Source organism: Helicoverpa zea, chromosome 6 (assembly GCF_022581195.2).
Source record: "Helicoverpa zea isolate HzStark_Cry1AcR chromosome 6, ilHelZeax1.1, whole genome shotgun sequence".
Lineage (NCBI taxonomy): Eukaryota > Metazoa > Arthropoda > Insecta > Lepidoptera > Noctuidae > Helicoverpa > Helicoverpa zea.
The window spans coordinates 9,509,092-9,532,835 of record NC_061457.1 but is presented as its reverse complement, the minus strand read 5'-3'; the positions used below and the strand labels follow the sequence as shown (position 1 = coordinate 9,532,835).

At 42.0% G+C, this 23,744-nt stretch overlaps 1 protein-coding gene across 10 annotated transcripts; it reads right to left on the bottom strand.

Annotated features, from left to right (window-relative positions):
• Window positions 1-2,595: 2,595 nt before the first annotated feature.
• Window positions 2,596-23,035, bottom strand: LOC124631546. 10 transcript variants are annotated; one of them, XM_047165997.1, is made up of 14 exons: window positions 22,723-23,035; window positions 22,077-22,263; window positions 17,419-17,589; window positions 11,614-11,710; window positions 10,366-10,533; window positions 9,851-9,960; window positions 9,358-9,579; window positions 7,431-7,613; window positions 6,948-7,123; window positions 6,543-6,746; window positions 5,968-6,192; window positions 5,289-5,489; window positions 3,789-5,051; window positions 2,596-2,826 (listed from the first exon to the last, which is right to left on the bottom strand). In XM_047165997.1, exons 2-14 carry the CDS (start codon window positions 22,146-22,148, stop codon window positions 2,766-2,768), a joined length of 3,153 nt encoding a protein of 1,050 aa, XP_047021953.1. In that variant the 5' UTR covers window positions 22,149-22,263; window positions 22,723-23,035; the 3' UTR covers window positions 2,596-2,765. The 10 variants fall into 10 exon arrangements, with proteins under 10 accessions (XP_047021953.1, XP_047021955.1, XP_047021951.1 ...); XM_047165999.1 differs by having other exon boundaries at window positions 10,477-10,533; window positions 22,723-23,033; XM_047165995.1 differs by having other exon boundaries at window positions 5,935-6,192; window positions 22,723-23,031.
• Window positions 23,036-23,744: the final 709 nt, after the last annotated feature.

Genomic DNA, 23,744 nt, shown 5'->3' with positions numbered 1-23,744 from the left:
TTGAACTTTGCCAAAAAACCGACACTCGACCGATTCGCGGCGTTCACGGGCACGGGCGCGTTCACGGGCTCGGGCGTACCGTTTACACGCTCGTGAACGTGACTGTGCCCGTTGAATGTCGATTTGAACGCGCGCGTGTGAACGTACCATTAGGTTTAAAGAAAAAACACATAACAAAAAGTATATCATAAAAAAGTGTCAAAAACAATATTTTCGCGAAACGTCAACGACTGACGAAAAGTATTTTTTGATAAGATTCACTAAACGTTGGCGATGCGTATCTAAGCAACGTTTATTAACTACCCAAGATGGCGACTGTGGTTTGCTTGTCAGTGCAATTGAAATTTAACGAAATTCTCCATAATCCGAATTTTGCGGGTATATGTTGTCGACTCAAAATTAATATTTTTTTATGTTTTGTTATTCATATAAGGTTTCGACCGAGTCTACCGTACCCTTTGACGAAATTATTAATATAGAAATTGACAAACAACAAATGATGAATAATGACTAACCTTATATGCAAATTATCATAAGTAGATACTTAGCCGATATTCACCTTAAGATGTTCTTGCTTTAATTCAATAATTATTTATCTGCCAATAGCATCCTATTAGAAAATATTTGTGTCATTTCATGACAAAAGGTACCTTATGGACTTAAGTCCGCTTAAGTCATTTAGAGATACAAATTCTACAATCTTGCTTAGACTAAAAAAGTCCCAACACCCATAAGGTACCTTTTACCGCGAACTGACACATTTACTTATGGACATAGATGATGATGAATCTTTGATTGATTGGTGTCCTCATCGATTATCGGTTTTTTCTCTTATAAGGAGATTAGCCAACAACGCAGGACTTATAATAGTGCACAAACATTTGCGCAGACACTAGGTGCACTCACTAGTCCCTTACTCTCATAGTCCGATGGGACGGCAATCCGACACGACCGGAGAGAGACCAGGCGCGGTACCGACATTTACGTGCACACCGATGCATGTGAGTCACCAACTTCCAGGCTCCGGACTGTTTGGTGGAAGTTTCTGAAAGCCTCGCGATTTCGGCCCGCTCCAGGAATCGAACCCGAGGTCGTGCAGCAGCAGCGCTATCAAAATCAAGGGCTTTCGTTACCTTCTATAGAAAGCTTTGACTTTGTGAGATCCAAATCCTTCTCAGATTAAGTGATCTTTGATCCTATACTCGCAGATATAGGTGAGATGATGTAACCGGTTGTGCTGAGATTGCTGTGGGCAAGGCCAGAGATATTCCCAGAAAAGTTAAGGCCAAGTGAGACGTAAAGATTATATGTAATTATATTGTACGAGGACCTCGGTATTATAGGTAGGCAAGCTAAGCGGTAGGCAAGCTAAGTGCTAAGATGGAAAAAGTGGGGTCATTGACATTTTATAGAATCAAGCTGAAAAAAAGGGCCGACTGATGTTATATCTACCTACTATTGGCCTAAATATTACATCTACAGAGCTTAAAAATTGTGTTGCTTCGCAATTTAGGAGATTCGTATCAGTATCTTCAACAACGAACTTCGATTGAATCTTTTAAACTGTGGTAAATGTGGTCTGGTTTTTGATGTGATTTTATTTATTGGGCAGAACGACAAAGGCTAGATATGAAAACTAGCAAAAAAAATGACTTTATGTTTAAAATATGTTTCAAGATTAGTGTTAACTTGCACGAACTTCCTATCTGATCGTCGACTTTTAATCCTATTAACAAAACAGGGTTTTTGAAATAATAGTAATGGCTTTCCTTCGTATCTAAAGGTAAAGTGCATTGTATTTATCAAAAAGGAAGTGTAGGCACATGATTTGGAATCGATATGATAATCGGGGTCATTAGTCATAAGGCTCAAGATTAAGGTACCCGTGTAGATAACATAACATTACGAAATAAATAGTATCATACTTACACTTACTTGTAAGCAATAAAAAGTGATTTTGATCTTTGAGAGATATTGTGCTTCTACACCAATTTTAAATTTGTGCCTGCACACGTCGACCACCTTTTCAGAACCTCTAATTGACTGACGTTCCATTTAAAGAAACGATTTTTGTTATCAAATCATTTGTTTGGAGTAGGGGCCAAGGCCAACATTGCTTTTCTTAGGCATATCCACCTTCGGATAGTTAGTCCGTTGGTCTTCCTCAAATTAGACATTGTTGAGTGTCCTTAGCCCAAAAATCTGGTGAAAACTAAAAAAATAAAGAAAAGGTTATTCTAAAAAACGTTTTAATTTTCCTACTATTATTTATTAGGTACTTTTATATTTCTACTTTGTTGTGCAGCTAAGCGAAGGCGGATGATATTGTCTGAGTTGCTGATGTGTCGTTGATATTGTGTGGATAAGCTGTCTCTAGCGATGTCCCAGAGGGCGCCACTGTCGACGGACTTGTTGAGGCTCGGCGGTGATGGCTGCGACGGAATCCCGAACGTTGAACCAAAATTAACCACCCAATCTTTACTTTTTCTTTATCCAATTTCGTTTAAATTAATCACATCAAAGTTTTCGGTGCCAGGTCCTCAAAATACCTACCTCAGTATTAAAACATAGTGATATCAAATAAAACCCAGTTACTTTTACTAATAATTAACGATCATTTACTTTAAAATATTCATATAATTACATAATAATGCCTATCTCTGTCTGTGATAATTAAAACATAGGGTCTAAGATAAAAAATTAAATATTATTTTCTTTCTATAACCCTGACATCGTAAAATATTGTTGATATTCGCCTACAAAAATTATAAATAACCGAGCGTTGCGTAAGTTTTAACAAATGGAGCATCACTCTCGCAGGAACTTCTGAAAAAGAAAAGAAGAATCACGTTAGCACGCTACACCTACCGGGGAGATCATAAGGCAGAAGGGAAGTTCTCAATAATGATGAATTACCCAAAGTACAATTGGCTGGTTTTTTTGCACCCAGAAACTTTAATTCATGAGATTGAATTAAATTGAAACAAAAAACGGAAAATTGGAGTTACACCATTTAACTGTAACGATAATCAAAATATAGCCAGCCGTCAAACTGACGCCCTTTGACTAGATTGGTTGGATGTGGTGTAGGCATAGTGCAATCAACCCTATTTACCCGATATGATATTAATTTCCATAGGCAAATTATAAAATTGCTTTCCCTTAAGTACTGCCAAAATGTTTTTGTATGTCATTGTACCTGCAAGGTACAACCATAAAAGTAGTTTGTTTCACTTTTTAACTTTTCATCAATATTTGATTTTCCCCTTTCCAGTAAGTCATGTCATGATAAATAAAATTCGATATAGCACTACCTACTAAAATATGTGATATAAGAATTTGTGCGAGCTACTTAATAAAAATAAGACAAACTAAAATCATAGTGTACATAAAAAAATATTTAATTAAATTTTTATCTACATACTTTTCACTATATACAAATAAAGTTCAAAGTAAATAAAAATAACAAAAATAAAGCGAATAAAATTATAGTTAGATACAATAACATAACTCTTTTAAACGTGTACGTAACTTCGGAAATAATTCACTACGAGAACAAAAGTTTTTCAACTTAGCAAACATTGTCATGCAGAACATCTACGTGACGCTGAAGCATGTCTCGACACATCACGCACTACGCCTGCAGCCGACGACACACGACACGCGGTGTGGCTACACTGTCCATCCAATGCATCTGTGACCGAGGGCACTACTCGTGATCAAACGCAACAACATTCACACACACTACCGCAACATACGATGCACTAACTGAATGCTCGAGTACTTACTCGTCCTCCCATGGACATATGTCGTTCCGCTGCTTACGCTCACCGATGCCGCTTTTATTATCACGCTTAACAATATTGGTTTGTGAGACCGACGTCAGTTCGTCTGTATGAGCAATATTTCTCGTCGCGTCGTCGGACGCCGCCCTGGAATCTCCCGAGACCCTTTGCAGTGGCGCCGAAGGCACTTTGTCTACGCTATCGTCGTCGACCCCGATGTCCTCGCAGACGGCGAGCGGCGCCACAGGCGGCCGCGGCGCCGGCTCCGGACCGGACCCGGCCCGGCTCGGCGGCGGCTCCGGGCCGGACCCAGCCCGGCAAGGCGCCGGCTCTGGGTCGGAGGCAGGTCGGGCCGGCGCCAGTTCCGCACCAGGGCCCGCCTGATCGGGAGCCGGCACCTCGCTCGGCGGCTTCTCGCCACTAGCACTCGTGCCGGCGTCCTCACACTCCGACGCATTCCTCGGAAGATCGCCGATTTTACTACTCGTATCTTTACTTGAGGCCGGACTGTTTTCCTTAATCGTTGAAGATTCCCGGGACAGCACTCGTTGTACAGACACGACGTCGTCTTCGGACGATCTCGTTCGGTCGGAATCCCTCGAGTCGGACACGGCGCCGGAAGCGGACGAGTCGTCGTAGGATTCCACCGAAGGTGCACAGACGCCCGACTCCAACACGGATCGGATCCTCGCGTCGTGCGGCGCCTCCCCTCGCGAACTATCACAACCTGGGTCGGCGGGCGGCTGCAGCGCGTCGCCGGCGGCCGCGCACTCCTCGGCGATCTTGAAGACGGGCCGCGCGGGCTCGGTGGGCGTGGCGTCGGCGGACGCGAACACGGACGAGGGCTCGTCGGAGTGCGCCACGGAGCGCGGCTCGTCGGGCGAGGCGGTGCGCTCGTCGTCGTCGGGCGCGGAGCTGACGCTGATGGTGGGCGTGGGGTGCGGCGCGTGCGCGAGCGGCGCGGGCGCGGGCGGCGGGCGCGGCGGCCGCGGCGAGTGCGGCGGCGAGGCCAGCGGCGCCAGGTGGCGCGGCTCCACGGCGGACAGGCGGCGCAGCGGGGGCGGCGCGCCGCGCAGGCCGCCGTCCAGCGTGCTCTGCTGCGGCAGGCGGCGGCGCTCGCCCGTCACGCTGGCGCTCACGTCGGAGGAGGAGCTGCCCGAGTCGGCGGTGGAGTCCTGCCGCCGCCGGTGCGCGCCGCCGTACACCACCTCTCGCGACGAACACTCCCACGGTAGCACGTCGGCAGTGTCGTCGTCCAGAGGATCACTGTAATAATGAAATTTGAAATTATTAATCTCGTTGGTCGTCTCTTTACTTTAGCTCATCCATCCTCATCCTCCGAGCCTTTTCCCAACTATGTTGGGGTCGGCTTCCAGTCTAACCGGATGTAGCTGCTCTGCTGCGTCTCTTTACTTTAGCTGTGATTGATTTATTTTCGAGGAAAACTACTTATTATTTATATATTTTTTTGTTATTCGGCGGTACATGTTGCGCGGGTATTACCGGAAGGCGTTGATGTCGCAGAGGTTGGACTGCGAGTGCGAGTGGCTGGGCGCATGGTCTGGCGGGCGCGGCGGCTGGGCGGCGCAGACCGCCAGCTCGTGCGCCGAGCCCGACAGCGAGCGGTCCGAGCCGCGCCGACGCGACAGCGCCGCGCCGCTCGACGCCGTCTTCTTCTTCACTTGACCCCCGAAGTTGAAAAATCTGTACATACAAAAACAACATTACTACATTCCTTGCCAAAATCACTGCTTGACACATATATATGCATATATAACTAACTACTCTTCAAAGCTACGCATGGGAAACAATATTTGCTTTACATTTACTAATTTAGTAATTTTGATACAGTTCCTGTCATATAACTTTGCTTCTCCGCTTCCGCTTCTTCATACATTAAATTTTGACTGTAGTACGGTCATCGAGCCAAATTCGGAAGAGCAGAGTTTCTTGATGAGAACTGTTATACAAACCTCAACCAATCAGTAAGCCAATAGAAAACAAATCATCCAATTTGGATTAATAATTTTTATAAAACATTTAAGGGCCAATTATTGTATCAAAAGCACTTTTACTGGACGTCCATAAGTGCATGCTGTGCCTAAAGGGTGTACATACATTTAATACGGTAAGTACAAGTAGTGCTCACTTTTGAACCTCGTCTGTAACAAGTCCAACTAACTTAGCCTTCTTGTGGTGGACATTGCGGCCGTCGTTGAGCAGTCGCTGGTAGTGGTCGGAGCGCACGAAGCGCGGGTAGCAGTCCTTCTTGAGCAGCAGGCCGTACACGTGGTCGGCGGCGTGGTCGAGCGCGTAGCGGGAGCCGCTGCGCAGCCCCTCCGTCACGCGCTCGGCTGTCGCGCCGTCGATGTTGATCTCGCACGGTGCTCCCGGCTTTAGGAACTCTCTGAGCACAGTACAATACAGGCATCGGTTTTGGAAAACAAAAGGACACTTCAAACGTTTTTTTACATGCCTAGCATTTTTGGTTAATTTTGCATGTTGAAAGAGAGACCTCAAGTCTTGGTGGGGATATTTTACTGTCCGTTTGCACGTGCACCAGTATGTCAGTACGGATAACAAGCCTTTAAACGCGCCCCTTTTCTGTTTTAAATTGTTTTCCCTTCAGCTGGATTTTATGTTTATAAAGCTTTTATTTCTGAGCGGATTTAAGTAAGTATTTTTATAATAGTCGACTAACTACCCCATTAAGTGAGCCATCCTTCAACAGCTATAAAGAACTGTATTAGAACATACTCATAGATATCTTCAAGCTTCTTAGGAATCTGCTTGGTGCTGCTCCGTCGCAGGTCCATAACCGCCAGCCAGAACCTGATGTTCTCGTGCGAGTACTCCTTGCGCAGGAAGCTGGTGAACTCCTGCAGCCCCGTGGGGTCCGACACCAGCTCGTCGATGGAAACCGCCCAGCGTTGCACCCGCCTCTCATTTGGCACCTCCACACTGATACCAAAACACAAAATTATCCCCTTTAAAATTTGCCACTGTCGAATAAAATGTCTCATTCAGATTTCAGTTTCTCTAGGAAGATAGTTTTAGTTCATAATTGTAAAAAAACAACTTTAAGATAGCATACTGAAATCTAAAGAAGTCAGGCAGTAAGGTAGGTAGTGTCTACTTGTAGAGGAGTAGTACTGAACTCACAGAGGGCTGTTAAGTTGCCAGAATAGGGTGTCGTCGCTGACCCAAGGGTTGGAGGGCTGCGGCTGGGTGAGCCAGGGATCGTAGGGAGTGAAGGTCTCCGAGTACGCCACGAGGGCATCAAGGGCAATTGAAGTCTTCACTCTCGTACGGTCCAGACACGCTTTTAGTTGCTCAATCTAGAAGTAGAAAGTTAATAAGAAGATTTTTAGTTATGTCTAAATACTGATAGTGCGGATGCTAATAGAAGTTAGACGTCTACTTTACAGCGGAATCTAACAAGTTGGACGTATGCCACCTTATTATAAAACGTGCTCTTTAAATTATCGGGTTTAGTACTATGTTTAGAAATTAATTTGAGATGGTAGTTTGCACCTAGCACTAAAGCCGGTACTTTTAAAGACCACGTTTTACAATAAGATAGTTTGTGTCCTAGCGAAAGATGTTTGGCTACTGCAAGAACTACTGTTAATAAAAGCCTCGTACCTCTCGCATGACCTGGTGCATGGAGCGCTTCTTGCCGCGCAGGTGGCGGGCCCGCACGGGCACGGGGCAGGGCTCCAGGGCACTGTTGACGCCGGGCGGAGGCCTCGCCACGCGCCAGTATGCGCGCTCCTGGCTGTCGCTCACTATCTTGTCGCCTTTCTTCCTTTCCTTTGCTAACCGGACCTGCCACGACCAAATTGTGTTCTAGTAAACCCCCTATTTAATTCTTAAGCCCATCAACATATGTTTATGGTTTAACCGGGCCTTATTGCATTACAAGGCTAGGTGCTTGCCCTGATTTGAGAAATGGTGATTGTAATTTGTACATGCTTTAGTTACGGTGGTTCTCTAAAACAGATAGATATTGCTAGCAATATTCTATTTTTAATCCGAGAGAAGGCGTTAGCAATGTATCAGTGACTACAATTTTGATGCAATCCAGGTAGCAAAACGCTACAAATTAAGCGCACTTAAATTCAAGCTGCGATATAAAACTTACGCCGTTCAGTCCATTCGTTGATGTCAATGATATACGAGTGCTTAGTGCGAGTTTTCGTGAATTTATTTACGGACTCACATGAGAGCGCGTATACTAAGATTTGTATGGAACAAAAACAGCTCCGCCTAGTGTCAAAAATTGGAACCTAAAGTAGCGAGTGCCAGTTTACAAATTTTCAAAATCGAATCGCTCGGACTCTCAAGTGAACGTGACAGGCACGGGATTGGTTTATTTCTGCCGTGATGCGAGTGCGAGATTCAGATTTTGACAGATCGAATAGTAAATAAATACAAACGCGATCGAATTTAACCAAAAAGTTCTCACGAAGATTTTTGTGGTGAAAGTGAAGTGAGGAGATATTCGTATATCAACAATTAAGTTTTTATTTAGTGAAAATAATACCAAAAATATGGCAGGACGCTTTTTCTTTGCTCGGAGGATGTTTGCGGCCGCAAAGGCCCAAGATGAACGCAACAAAAGCGCCAGAATTGGGGCAAGGGCTTGCGCATTTTTTAATTCGTTAGTTCACCTCACGGAGTCGCAATTTAGACATAGATATAGATTGTCCAAGAAGATTTTTAAGTTCTTGTGCAGTTAACTGAGACAAAGCATAAATCTAAAATCCACTCTACGTGTTTCCTTGGAACATAAGGTACCTATTTATCAATTCATGTAAGTTACAATATCAATTTCCAAAACAAAACTAGGTATGTATATGATTGAAGAAACTTTCTCCTTCTTTTATTTGCAGGTGCTTACCGCTTTATTCTTTTTTGCCACTGGATCCTATCAAAGGCCAATTAGAGAAGCAAAGCACGTATCCCAAAAAATGTGCAGTGTGTATTTAGAACAAGTAACTGAGGTTCTGACTCATAGAAATATATAAGCTTCCCTAGCACTCCAGGTGCTAGACAAGAACTTGTCTTCATTTTAAATTAATTAATTTAAAACAACTAAAAACTTTTTTCGGGCGTCGCGTCAAACATAAACAAAACATCCAAACAATAACCCCAAAAATTTTGAAAGACAGTCGTCCCATACGATTACATGCTAAAATGACGTCTTTCTAAGGTGGTAGGTTTATCCCACCAAGCGAACGGAACACCAACCTAACAAAAATGATCATCGCTATTCGCCGTGAGGAAACGTGATGCGAGTAATTTGCGAGATGGCAACTCGCACTCGCTTAAATATTGCATTCGGTTCGTTTCAAGTTGACTCGCTAAACTCGACAGTAAAGTCATTCGCAAAATTTTGTTCAACTCGCACTAGGCACTGGTAAGGTTTATATCGAGGACATCTTTTTATATGACAGTCCTTAAGGCATTCCTCCTTGTAGGAAACTTTGTAACGTTTCATGCCTTATAGTAACGTCTGAAAAGTATTTAAAACGGGAGGTATCGCAAGAAAATAATAAAGTATCGTCACCTGTTCCTCCGCTTGCATTGTAATAAAATCCCATTTGGCTGCGAGGTTCTTTTTGAGGTTTGCAAGCGCTTCTTGCTCGTACTCTTCGAGGCCATGTCTCTGCTTGTTGCGTAGTGTCCGCTTCACCAGATAGATGGCGTACTCGACATTGTCGGGCCCCAGCGTTGGCGCACTCGAGCTGCCGGCCACACGCGGCGCTTGCCATGGCCAATAATAAGGACTCTGAACAAATAAAAACAATGTTACAGGTGATAAAATATTATATATTTTATGGGCATTTCATTAAACTTGCTTTGTTAAAACTGCTCCTACAATTTTTGCCGGCTTTGTATTCTAGCGTCATTAAGACACCGTCTGAATCTGAGCATGTTGGGCTGATCATACATAATATGATGTCTCTTTTTATTAAGTTACTCTTAGTCAGGTGTGACGCACACATACAGCCGTAGCATTTATTAATTAAAAACTTAAATAAGTTAATTTTAATACTCACTTGAAATCTATAAAGAGAAGAATCATCCTTTAATATAAGGTTTTTCAAATCGTTCACAGGAAAGAAGTAACCATACTGGCAGAGTAGATTGCCTAAATTTATTGCTTCGACTGAAATTGTATTACAAAGGTATAATTAGTAATTAATTGAACAGTGATAAAGTACTTCATTCATTGCATTGCACATCTAAGGCTTTTGATTTAACAGCCATGATATATAGTTAAAGCGCTCCCTGGTAAGTCGGCGGAGTTGTTTGTACGGCTGGTCGATACGAAAACATTACCAAGCTTCGACAGTCTAATGACCTCTAATATAGAGTACATATAGGGTATATAAGTATAGCTTTGTATATTATAATGGAAGCACATTCAAGCTACGTCTACACTGGTATGTTTTCTTAACCAGTAGCGCCGTAATGACACCTCCCCGGCCGACTAGTGAGCAGCTTTAAAGCGACATGAAGGGATAGGTATAAGAAAACACCGACATGCGAATGAAATATTTGAAAATCATACATATCAACCACATTGGGACAGATTTGAGCTTCTCGTTATTAGAGCTACTCTCTACTGGTATGCGACGACGGGTCATCGGCCATGGCCCTGTACCGGTAATCGTACACTCACCATTACTTGACTCTTCTAGATTAAACCGATCCATTAACCACTCGATAAGATCATAACCTGAAACCAACAAAACATCTAAATAGAAACCTCCGCCTTGCTGGAAAGTCGGTTAAAAACCCATGAAATTGGATAGAAAACTTTTTTTTTTGGAGTGGCGTCCAAAGTCTTTCAGCTTTCCGAGTCGAAAACGAGGTGAAAATGTAGAAACAGAGAGCTGAATAAGTGTTCGTAGTGTAGTGTTTAACCTCAGGTAAACGCTAGAAATATGATTTTCTAATAAAATGACTTCTTTGATCACATCCTGTGTCACCAAAATTCATAGCTCCATTCATGTTTGTATGTACTTTCTAAGTATATCTTGGGCAGCAATGACCGTGTTTCGGAGGGTACAATAAACTGAAGGACCCGGCTGTCATTGAACATCTTTGGCAGTCGTTACGGGTAGTCAGAAGCCAGTAAGTCTGACAAGCAGTCTTACCAAGGGTATGGGGTTGCCCGGGTAACTGGATTGAGGAGGTTATAGGTAATAATATGGTCAGACTGGAAGCCTACGCCAACGTAGTTGGGGTAAGGCTAGGCAGGTGATGAATAATGTTCCATTAAAGAAGCGTATTTGAGAGTTATAATAATGGCTTAGTCATTATTGGAAGTTTAAGAGGTCAATCATTTAATAGTTTTAATTGATCGTGACGCATCATGGACAGATGCATGCAATATAGCTAACCAAATTGACAACGACATTAATTAAATTATAGAAAAAAAAAAAAAAAAAAAAAAATTATAGAAGGATTTTTATGATCCTAACTAGGAAAGGTGCTCCTCTGCTCACAAGAAGTCACTGGCACCGAATTATATATTTTTGGACCGTTTGTTAAACAAAACACATAGGTACATATACCAATTTTAATGGACTTACTAGCGGTTTTCCCGCGGTTTCACCTGCGTCCTGTGGGAAAAAATAACCTATGTTGCTTGGGAAGAGTGTATCTATATAGCTTTCCAACAGTGCAAGAATCTTTCAAATCGCTTCAGTAGTTTCGGAGCCTTTTCAAACAAACAAAAAATTGTTTTCTTCTTATTACATTAGTAGGTTTACCTACATAGATAACCAAACTCTACATAGGAATAAACTCTTACCCATAAAAGCAGAAGGTATAATGCTGAGAAAAAGTTTTTGACACCGAACAGGTACCCCCGATTCTGGATCTTGCATTTCTTTTATTAAGCTTTCCATCTGAAATTACCAAATGCTACATTATTTCCTGAGATTAAAATCTAAGTGTATCTAAGCAGTAACTTACTTACGAGGCATTAAGTAAATATTTCTTTTTAATAAAGTATCCTCTATTTTTTTTTAATAAAATATACTCAAGCTCTGTAGTGTTTATACTTATTTGATTTCCAAAAATATATATCGGTTCATTGAACGAATAATAAGTTTTGCACGTTTAATTGAATTAAAGTCCCGCTAATCAGACCACCCGTTTACATATTTCTGAGTAATGATTGAATATTTATAACCAATTCAATAAATACGATTTTTGTAACAGAACTTTCCTGCGTAAAGGTTATGGCACAGTATAGCGGCACCGCAACAGCACGGCTCCACACCAGCATTTAAGTTGTCATTCAATTTAGAGCAGTGGTTCTTAACCGGTGGTCCGCGGACCACTGGTGGTCCCTGGAGGCATTCCAAGTGGTCCGCGAAGCTTAGCTTCGCGACGTTGCTATACGTTATCTAACTTAATTTTTATTGACTTATAATTGCGAGCGGGGGTTTTCGCATGGACGTATATCGGGTGTGTCGTACCTAGTCCCCCCATTCATGGAAATGTATGTTTGGGCTACATTTTACGTAATATTTGGTTGAAGTCCGATAAAAATTTCGCGCTCGCTTCGCTCGCATATTCAGAAACGATATGCCGTCATTTTGGCATTTGTCAACAAACAAAAAGTTAAGTACGTTTGGGCTAAATTTTACGTAATATTTAGTTTAAGTTCGATAAAATTTCGCGCTCGCTTCGCTAGCGTATTCAGGAACTATATGCCCATATTTTTGCATTTGTCAACAAACAAAAAGTTAAGTACGTTTGGGCTACATTTTACGTAATATTTGGTTTAAGTCCGATAAAATTTCGCACTCGCTTCGCTCGCGTATTCAGAAACTATATTATGGCCCTTATTTTTGCATTTGTCAACAAACAAAACGTTAAGTACGTTTGGGCTACATTTTACGTAATATTTGGTTTAAGTCCGATAAAATTTCGCACTCGCTTCGTTCGCGTATTCAGAAACTATATTATGGCCCTTATTTTTGCATTTGTCAACAAACAAAACGTTAAGTACGTTTGGGCTAAATTTTACGTAATTTTTATTTTAAGTCCGATAAAAATTTCGCGCTCGCTTCGCTAGCGTATTCAGGAACTATATGCCCTTATTTTTGCATTTGTCAACAAACAAAATGTTAAGTACGTTTGGGTTACATTTTACGTAATATTTGGTTTAAGTCCGATAAAAATTTCGCGCTCGCTTCGCTCGCGTATTCAGGAACTATATGCCCTTATTTTTGCATTTGTCAACAAACAAAATGTTAAGTACGTTTGGGCTACATTTTACGTAATATTTGGTTTAAGTCCGATAATAATTTCGCGCTCGCTTCGCTCGCGCATTTGGCAACAGCATAGGCTACTTTTTCTTTATTTGCATTTGCTTACCTACACAACTGCCGACATGCTTTAGCTTTGAGTAGAACTGACCCAAAAATTCAGTTTTTTTTTTATAAATAATAAAGAAATGAGTGCTAATTTAGGTAAACCGATGAGGTGGTCCCCGGCAAGACAAACTTTAGTTAAAGTGGTCCGTCATGTCAAAAAGGTTAAGAACCACTGATTTAGAGCATTAAATCGTGTATATTATAATATATTTCGTAATGTCAGTATGAAAAAGCCAATGGTGAGCAGTCAGCGCGCTTGCCGCTACCACACAACTCGACTCGCCGCCCGCGTGCTGCAAGCGAGCGGACCTCATGCGTACAGCGCGTCGACGGCGTGCTAATTACGCGCCGACTCCGAGTCGGCAGCGAAACAACGTCATTGCGTCGTGTTCAATCATAACTGTCTTAAAATAATATTGAGTTTGCGGTGACAGCAAGCTTACACCTCGCGGCCGGCGTGCGGCCGGCGCGCCGACGGCGAGCGGACAGCGTCTAAATTCGAGGCGACGCCGTGCTGCTGCCGTGCTGTTGCGGTGCTGCTATAATGTGCCATGTCCCAAAGACAAGCTAAATTGTCCGGTGAATGTAAAAAATAAGTTCTTACTTATTCTCTTTTGGGGCACGAGTCTGAGGTAAACTTATATTTATGGTTTTGCATGCATCAACTCTCTAAAAACATCTTTGGGCATCAGGAAAGCGCGTCATCATAAAGTCAAAACTTGTAGCCACAATATGATTTATTCTGACAGTGTTGCTTAAGAACAGTTAGAGCTATAGCGATAATTTTAATATATTTATCTGATTAGCATTCACTACTTTTCTATCTATTAACTAATCTATAATATAAAAAATGAATCGCAAAATGTGTTGGTAAGCGCATAACTCAACAACGCCTGGGCCAATTTGGCTAATTCTTTTTTGTTGTGTTTGTTATTGTCAGGAGAAGGTTCTTATGAAAAAAAAAATAGGGTAAAGTAGAGAAGTCAGTTGACGGGAGCGAAGCCGCGGGCAAAAGCTAGTATGTGATAAAGATAAAATCTAATAAATAAATAAGATATATCTACAAAGAAAAGAGTAGCTGGAGTTTTGCCGCTTATAAAATGGAATATGCAGCGAAAGCTAAATCTGTAACAAGATTTAAAGCATCACTCGTTGATGACGTCATTCGCGTCCTTTTAGGTCAACGTGCACTTGAGCTGGTGTGTAGAGGCGCTGAGGGCTGTCCACGGCGCGAGTGGCTGACCCTGCCGTGACGAGAGGAAACGAGAGCCCCTCGAGGCTGCGAGGGCCGCCTCCGTCGGGGACAAAGCCAATGCAGTCACGCTTAACTCAATTTCATACGATCGAGGGCGCTTATTGCCCACCGAGATTGATTTTATATCCACACAATTTCACGATGCAAGAGATATGACACGAAGCCGACGTTAACGGTTAAAATAGCCAAGTTTTGATACGGTCAGCTAAATAAGTTGGTCAGCGCTGGTGTTTTATTTTTTGAGTCATTGGTAAAATTGGCGATGGACTGTTCGGAATAGATCTAAGAACTAGAGATAAATTATAACGGTTTAAATAACTTTTATACATTTTTAATTTAATAAAAATAAGAAAATTTTGCCAGTTTAGATGCTGATTGTACCTTTATTTAACATTTTGCTCGTCACGGACTATTTTGGACATATTCGTGACTGAACAATTTGGATACATCGTGCCTGAAGTTTATTAAGTATGAAGGTGTAATATCCGCGTAGACATACCTATATCATTTTTGAGAAAATAAATTAAGAATATAGGAATTGTCTTTGTGATGATATGTATCAGAATTGATTAAAATTTAACAAACCAAATTAAAAAGGAAATGAGTCAGAAATTAAAAAAGAGAAAAATTATAGAAAAGCTTTTAATTCCTTCATAATTAATCTGCGAAATCACTTCGACTGTTCAAGATACCTATTCTTACGTATATTTATGTATATCTTACTTACTTATTGTATATGCGTTTGCACGAATAGGTACTTAATAGGTACACAGTAAATATTTCAACAACCAAGAATGTTTATTAGGGCATATCAACCACATTTTTACTGACAAATCAGCATCAAGAAGGACGTTTCTTGATGCTGAAGAAAGAAGATCGAAAGTAAATAATTAAATATCTGCCCTGTCAGTACCTAATAAATAGAATATTATGTTTGTTCGATAGAGATGATCTCGTCGAAAGACACAGGCAATCAGTTGACAAAATATTTGCTATGGAGCATTGACGGGTGGACTTTGATTTGTCCGTTCGTCCTCGAAGATGGGAGCTGGAAGGCTAAGTCGGTGACGTCACGGGCGCGATCGATTCCCCGGCGCCGAGGAGGTACGGCGCGGGCCCACAGCGGGCAGGGGCCCGGGGGAGGGGGTCACATCTCGCGAACCCGAGCGTCTTCGTCAGCATCTCGGCCACCTTCGCCACGGGTTTACGTTCGATTCATTACACCTACAGATTGTTTTTGGGACGTGTGATGTAGGTAGGAAGCTCGCTAACAAATAGAAAACGTTTCGTCTACTGAAACTGTATTGTAGTTAGACTGCATTCTTGATGCTGTTATAAACTTCAGCATAAAGGACATGTAAATAAACAACTTGTGTATGTAAACGTAGATTATAATTATATCGAATCATTTTCTAAACGACTATAATACCTATATATTTTCTCTTCTATGTGTAAAAATTACTACAAGAATTTAATATTTTATATTAAGAGCAGAGCGAGTGACATAAAAATAAAGCACTTTCACGCTAATGCATTAAGGGTTAGGGAGCGCAGGGCGCGCGGCGCGTGGGCGGGCGGGATGACGGCGGCCCCAGCCTTTTTGCATTTTCGCTGAGTCTTGTTCAATTAATAAAATATTTTCACGTTATAGAACAAAATCCCTAATAAAAACCAACGCGCTCCAAAAGGTAAGGTCCTAACACAATAGCATATTAAAATGTTTTTGCACAACCGTATTATGTGGCCGAACTACGCATCATGACGATGACACACGATTATTTTTGAACCGTAAGAACCTACATGTTATAATCATAGTGTAGTAGTAAACAGATAAATATTTATACAGACTCGTATGTAAATAAAACAACAATATTATTGCTCATTAGAAACACTGCAAACAGTAGGGTTACCAGGAGTTGAGGCTTTAACATTAAACTTCGGGGAAACCATACTAGTGACGAATAATGTGATTCTTGGAATCAAGCCGTTGTTTATTATTTAACGCCGTATTGTTGGGGGCGTCCCGCGCCGTGACAAAGAGTAATGGCGCGTGAGCCTCCTGTACAATCGCCTGTACACGTACTTAGTACGTAAGTACATCAGTGTCATTACCACCAATAATTACTATTGTTCCCGTGGAACATTCACAGTTTGTTTGTTGAAATACAATTGGTTTATTTCACGCGTACCTAAGTCACTCCATTTGCTGCCAATAAAACGGTTTCAGTCCTCAGCGCTGCAATTATTCCCTGTTTATAGATTTATTTTAGCTGAATTTTCCGTGATATCGTTGTTTTCCACTGCGAGAGGATATAAACCGTTCATCTGTGTATCGCCGAAAGTGCTTAAAGCATAAGTGTTTGTAAATATTGCACGTTCGCACTTTGATGCTATTGCTTTGTTGATCTAATTGAAAGTATTTCTGTTAATAGAGTTCTAAATAGTGTGCATTTTAAGACTTCCTTGTGCCTGGCTATTATACTGCTCATAATATTATCAGTATAATGTATCTCTGTCTACACTATGATTTACTAGTAGTAGTTTAGTTTCATAATTATGAACGCTTATCTTGCCCGTCAGGGCTACCATCCGTTATCTTATAAAACGTATAGTGTAGCGAGCGCTCTGAGCCACGACCTGCTCCGTCGGAAGCAAACCCTATCGATTTTCAGGCAGCAGCAGTAGGCCCGGCGCCCGGCCCCGGCGACGATTGTGTTAAAAATAAAACGGGGTAAAGCACTGCCTACCTTCCCCGCGCTGCTTAATGTAACGACTGTTGTAACTCACTTCGTACATAATATGTAACTGCCGTTATTTCGGTATTACTTTCGTGTATTCGGACTGGTACTCGTACGTTGTTTAAAGAATTTACGTGGAAAGTTATTTGGCGAGCAAAACGTTAAATGAGCCATTGCAAAAATAACATTCTTTAAATAACCAAAAATTGTAAAGGTAAAGGAAGTGGTATACTAACCTTATCGAAGGCAAGGGGTCGGTGTCGAGGCACGTCAGCGAGATCCATGGCTTCGGTGGGGCGGGGCTTGGACAGCGGGCGCGGGGGGTGCGCGCGCGCCGCTAGCCGACCTCCATGGGCGTCTGCCGTCGGGGCCGCATGCCGCTCGCGCCCGCGCTGCGCCCCCGACACCTGCCGGCGCTGCACGTTACACACGACCCACAACCGACATCACTCACCTACCACACTAAACTCATAGCCAAATGAAACTAGCTTTCTCCGTGCGGCCGACAGCACGACACTGGCCGCCACGGCCCAACCACTCGATTGATGAGATCAGCACGTTAAAATGTATAAATGCATCGATCACTCGCATTTAATTATGAACGTGCGCTCGTCCGTCCACTAAGCACAGCTACAGTTGTACAACCGTGTAACTACAGCACTGTCATGCTAATCACGATGATACTAGTAGAATTACAAGCAATTAATCGGAACCTTGGGTGTACACATTATGTTTTCCTTTCTTAGTGGGTAATCTGCCACTTGATTGTTATTATCATAATAATCCGTCGCAATAAACTGTACTCACTCTACAGGGTGTTCACAGGTAACATTATTAAACATTGAAGTCAGAAAATAGTTTTCAGCGTTTATGTCTATTTGTGTGTCTAACTACTGTGCATATTGTGATGGTGGTGATTAACATACATACATTGCTAACATTTTACGACGACAAAGTAGAATGAATATTATCGAACTATGTCTAAAGAGGATTAGGCATTCAGGATTTTTCCAACAATTTCTAGGTCGCGGGAAAAGCAGCAGGCAACATCTATAGTAAGTATACAACTGCCATAAATAACGTTTGTTATTTGTTTCAACAACGACACTTAATTAATTGTCGACAGCATATACATAACTGCAAAAAACTCCAATCTAGCGTCACCGATTTATCCTAGTTGTATGTACCTGCACGTACCTACCGAGCTCATATTTTTCAGCATACCTTTACCTCTCATACCTCAGTCCTATAATTAATCCAGTGTTTATTTAACAGTGGGCACATACCTACACATGTCGGCATGTCGGTATGTGACCAAATTAGATTTGTGCCTAGTACTTACATACACGCGGAAAAATGATAAACCATGGTCAAGTGCGTGTTTACGACATCGTCTAAACTTAGCTGACGGACACGGAGGCATGTTTGCGTGCTCCTAGTGTTCTAATTGTATCCAGCCTCATTAGTGGCCAGATATAAAGCAAATGACTCAACGCTTGAATTATTCGACGCTTGACAGTTTGATGTGTGTGCGAATTTACAGGAGTTTCCTTATTTTTAACAGTTTTTGTGTTACCGTTTTGTTTTTCCTTAAAAAGGATACTTTGAAGTCACGAAGTACTCATATAAATAAAGGCATATCAGGTCATAAATTATGTAGGAGTTTCATTGCTCAAAATATGACCAAAATTGGAATGAAAATTCGAATGTATATTTTTTCCTCTAACCAATTTCTTAGCACAAACAAAGCTGATTGCTTGACTCGTCTTCTAGTCAATCAAAGAACATCCCGGATGGTTCTTCATTAATTCGAAGCAAGTGGACATTCATCACTCATCAGTCGGAGTAGGTCTCTTACAAATACTGCACCTACCTTAAGCGCCTATGTACTCACGGATTATGAAGCCAACGATAGCTAGGTATTCGATATCTTCGAGATGAATAAAGTAAAATAAGTACCTTGACAAGCCATGCCGGAGAATTCACAAACTCGTCTATGGAACTCATTGGATTGTTTTTCTGAAAAGTTATTTCGGCATGGTTTTATTATGAACGTTATCAGTATAACCAATCAAGATTCATTTCAATTTTAACAATTTTGACAATATAACATTCATGAAATTCACGAAGGAACCTATCAAATAGCAAAAACAAGACTGATGGTAACATAATTCAAAACACAGAATCAACTACAAATCAAAATATGCGAATCCTTGACAGTGAAACCCGTTGAATTTTCATAGAAATATAAACAAAAAAATATCACTAACCTCATCCAACAATTGAGATCATAAATATGAGGCGCATCGTGCGTCACCGTGATAGAGCTCATTGATCGGATCTAAACACACGTGGCCACAAATCCGCGGCACCACAGCCATGTTGTAAACATGCACTGGCTGTTTATACACGGCCGAGTTAAACGATTGACATAAATATAGATCTGTGACGGCTGAGTGCGCCTCCACTCGCGCTCTTCGACAACTCGCTATTGTTTAGCCACCGACAGACGCCGACTGACTCACAATATCTTCTGATAAAACAGATAACGCTGCGTCCGTTAAATCTCTCCTCGAGTCGTAAATTTTAGAGTCATACGGGAATTTTGGGAGGCTTAAGCACCTTAAGATAAGTGAGATAAGTGGTCGACGTCGTACGCGAGAGGCACCCCATATGTATAATGACTATAGAACTTATAGTTTACCACGACGTTTTCATGATTTCATCTGACGTTTACACTGCATTAGAAATCGAGACCTTGTTTGTTATTTTTTCTTCATGCGTGCTAAGCATATAGGTGGACGTCTTCACTTTATAATCTTCTTCTCAACATAAGTAGGTATCGTTTCCAATTTGTTATTAAGTAGCTGAAGGTCTTATTAGGAATGACACAGATTATGTTACACGTTTGTAAGTATCATCACGCAAAAACTCTTGGAAGTTAGGGAAACTGAAGGAAAAACATTCTTCTCCTTAGACTTTGCCCCTCTGAATATCTATTCTTTTCTATATCTCGATTTACTATATTGAGTACATGATTAATATCACGGATTCCAAGATATCTCTATGAGTGTCACAATCACCTACTGTTCGGATATGGTTTGGAAGTAGTAAAGCTAAACATTAGCCTGTCTTATATGGAGTCGAAAGAGTTGCGTCATTCTTAGCACTCATAGCTGTGACTTTTAAGGAACTACAGGCATTGTGTTAATCTATGTAGGTACCAACTCCTCTTGGAGAATGGGTACCTAGTTCTTAGTAGGCATATAATGATATGCACGTGGTGGCAAACCAAACGTGATCTCGATTCTTGCAGTTTTATCAGCATAATTTATTTTAAAATTAAGAACATAATTTCTTTAGGTTTTGGATTTTACAACTTTATGGCGACTATGATCGTAATTCCAAAGGACTGTTTAAAACAATAATTATTTTTATAAAGAGTGTCCATGGAGATACTTTCCGGTTCTTAACGATGGGATCCAATTTTTGAAACCCTACAACTAGAATTTCTGACAAATAAAAACTTCTGGTTTTGATGCTAGCTGTGGCGAAAATTAAGAAAATTCATCAATGCTTTTTACAAGCTGTTGTTCCTAAAGTAATATTTATACGGTTGCATATGTATTTTTTATACTTTATCATGTAGACTGGAAAAGGAAAGTGAAAGAGCAACCACGCCTCAATGGATATTTACTTACTTATACAGATATGTCCGTAAATCAAGATGTACTTAATGCAAGAATGAATACCGCGAATGCTTTTATAACGATCGATAGAAATTGTATTATTTCAGTTTTGGTATATTAATCCTAAGGGATCTTTAAGATCAATCTAAGAATAATTCGAGAGAAAAGAATTAGCGAACAGTCTTTCCAGATACACCCAATAGGTAACAATAACCCGATTACTAACAGCAATGTACAATGAATAGGTACAAGTAAATAATTAAATGTAACCCTCGCTTATAATGGATTAGGTGCCTAATAGTGTTTGAAAACCATAAAACGAAACGGCGCCAGCAGGCGTGAAGTAAAAACGTTTCTGGTAGCTGATCACCGGAAATCTTAAGCGAAACTCGTAAAAAGAGCATGTTATTAACCGGATAATAAAATGTTTAGTTATTTGCAAAATAGATTGCGTTAGTGGGCACTGGCTCCGGTGGCTGCCACCGCCGTGTTTATTCACACAATGTTTACGTACGGGTAAATCAGGCGTGTAGCTGTGGAAACCGTAAATAATCCTAATAAACACTTTCTTTTAACTGCATATGTATATTGCAATGAATGTTTGAAAAATAAATCTGACTACGGATTCGCATTCGCTTCAGAGAAATTCTTAAGATTTTTCTCTTGGAAGCGTTTTGAATAAAGGTAGATTTAATTCATTTACAGATGTCTTTCATTCAGAATTCAGAACTGAGTCAAATCTATAGGTTATGTTCTCAACGCACGCATTTGAGTATTTCAACAGGCAACAATCCATCTTTATAAAATTAGTGAACCATTCCGTCTTCGGTAGGTAGAGACTACAAGGTTTCGGTAAACTATCAATAAAAACATTCTTGGCATTACACAAAGCACATTAAATGCACACATAAACAAAAAGTTTAAAGCCTGGACGGGGTTATCTACCGCCCATTAACTTCTGTTACCAAAATACTGAAGCAATTTACATAAAGTCCATTGAGCGACATTTAAACCTACAGTGTGGAGACCGAATATTATACACATCGAACATCCAGTGATTGTATGATAAGTAAACGTCGCAAGTACCTATTCGTAACATTCATTCGTCAGACACAGCGAACACTTAAGCAGATGAGTGTCATAGATAATGGTAGACAGAAGAAAGGAACAATTGCACACAGTTGTAAGTAATATGTGGTAGGTACCTCGCATCTGGGAGGGGTGCCAACGATCCCGCAGAGCGACACGCGCCGGACGAGAGGGACGTCTCTTCCCATGGACACTTTGGAACATCGCTCACACCCGACAGGGCGACTTGGTACCGCTCAATTAACACTGATTACCGCTAACTCGACCTCTGTGTGTCTCCATTGTGTGCATGTCTTCGACTGCCTTTGGGAACAATAAGCAGCTGTATCTCTATTCTCTATGACTAACATCTTAACTGTCTAAGACTTAATCGATAATGTCCACTTGATCCTGAACCTTTTGTGACGGTAACAACATGAAACTGAGTTTGCGGGGACAAAGCTAGTTTCATTTATGTTTTAAAACATAAAAACCTATAAAAATATGAACAACGTGTATAAACAGTGGCAGCGAATCAGCGTGAAGAAAATCAGCGTTCCGTAACAGTTTCTTGTGCCGTAACGTAGTGGCTGTGGCGCGCTCGCTCGACGAGATCGACCGATATTTCATTATGTAACATCCATCTAAGGTCCGCTACTTAAGCACTAACTTAACAACTTGTCTAGCGACTTGAAATATATTTGTGCTCATGATGTTTGAACCTCTACCAATGCTCTAATATAGAAGTTGGAACCTAAAGTGAGGAAAAAATATGTAACTAACCGACAGAACATCGGAGCAGTCAGCTGCGCAACACACGACCGTCGGTTACGCGTGCACACCGGGTAGAATACGACAGGTAGAGTCCAGATAGTCGCAGGGACAGTGCGGCGCGCGGCGGCGTGCTGAGCTACAGTCCGCAAGGATTTTATAACAACTGTTTTCGTAGTCGGCAACGTTACCTACGTATCGTCATGGAGCGGGCGCGGGCGGGAACGCGCGCGGGGCGCGAGGCGAGGCGCGCGCGGCGCCCGGGCCCGGCGCCGACACCGCGGGACTACGGGCGAGGGAGCACCGGTCGCGGGACACTGCACGGACGGCGGCGCGGCGCGGTGTGCTGGCGGGCGCGGTCGGTCGCTGCGTCAGCGGGCGCGGCGCGGCGCGGCCATGGCGGCGGCGCGGCAGGCGGCGACGACTCGCGCACTGCCGCCGCCGGGCCGCGCCCGCCGCCGCCGCCCGGGCCCGCGCACGCGCCCCAGCGCCGCCCCCGCCCGCCCAGTCCACCCAAATTGATCAGCCGGATCCTCGATTGCAATGAAATTTATGACAGGTCGTGGATCTATTATCGACGTGATACGGTCCAAGCCGCGAATAACAATTGGAGCCAGCACGATAACGGAACAGATTTCCTGATCAGGAAGTGGATCGCGTCAGGTGTTACCAACGTTTACCTAATATTTTTTTTTAATAAGAACTAGCCTGGAGTTACACTTACAGTAATCAATCACAAAATTAATTTGACTGACTAAGTAGGTACCCGAGTTCCACACACGCCACACCACACATAACCACCCCCATATTATAAAGATGCTCATAAACCGGGGTCACTGAATACAGTTAAAACCTAGCAGTCCAATCAATGTTGGCAAACCAATTTTGGCGAGACAGAGAAGGCGGAAACATTTCAGCAATTATTCACTGAAGTCTGATGCAGTACAAAATCCTTTGCATAAACTTTCTGCGATACAGCTTTGCTAATTATTTTTAGTTAAAATTACAAGTCGTTTAAGCTGTCCATCTCTCTT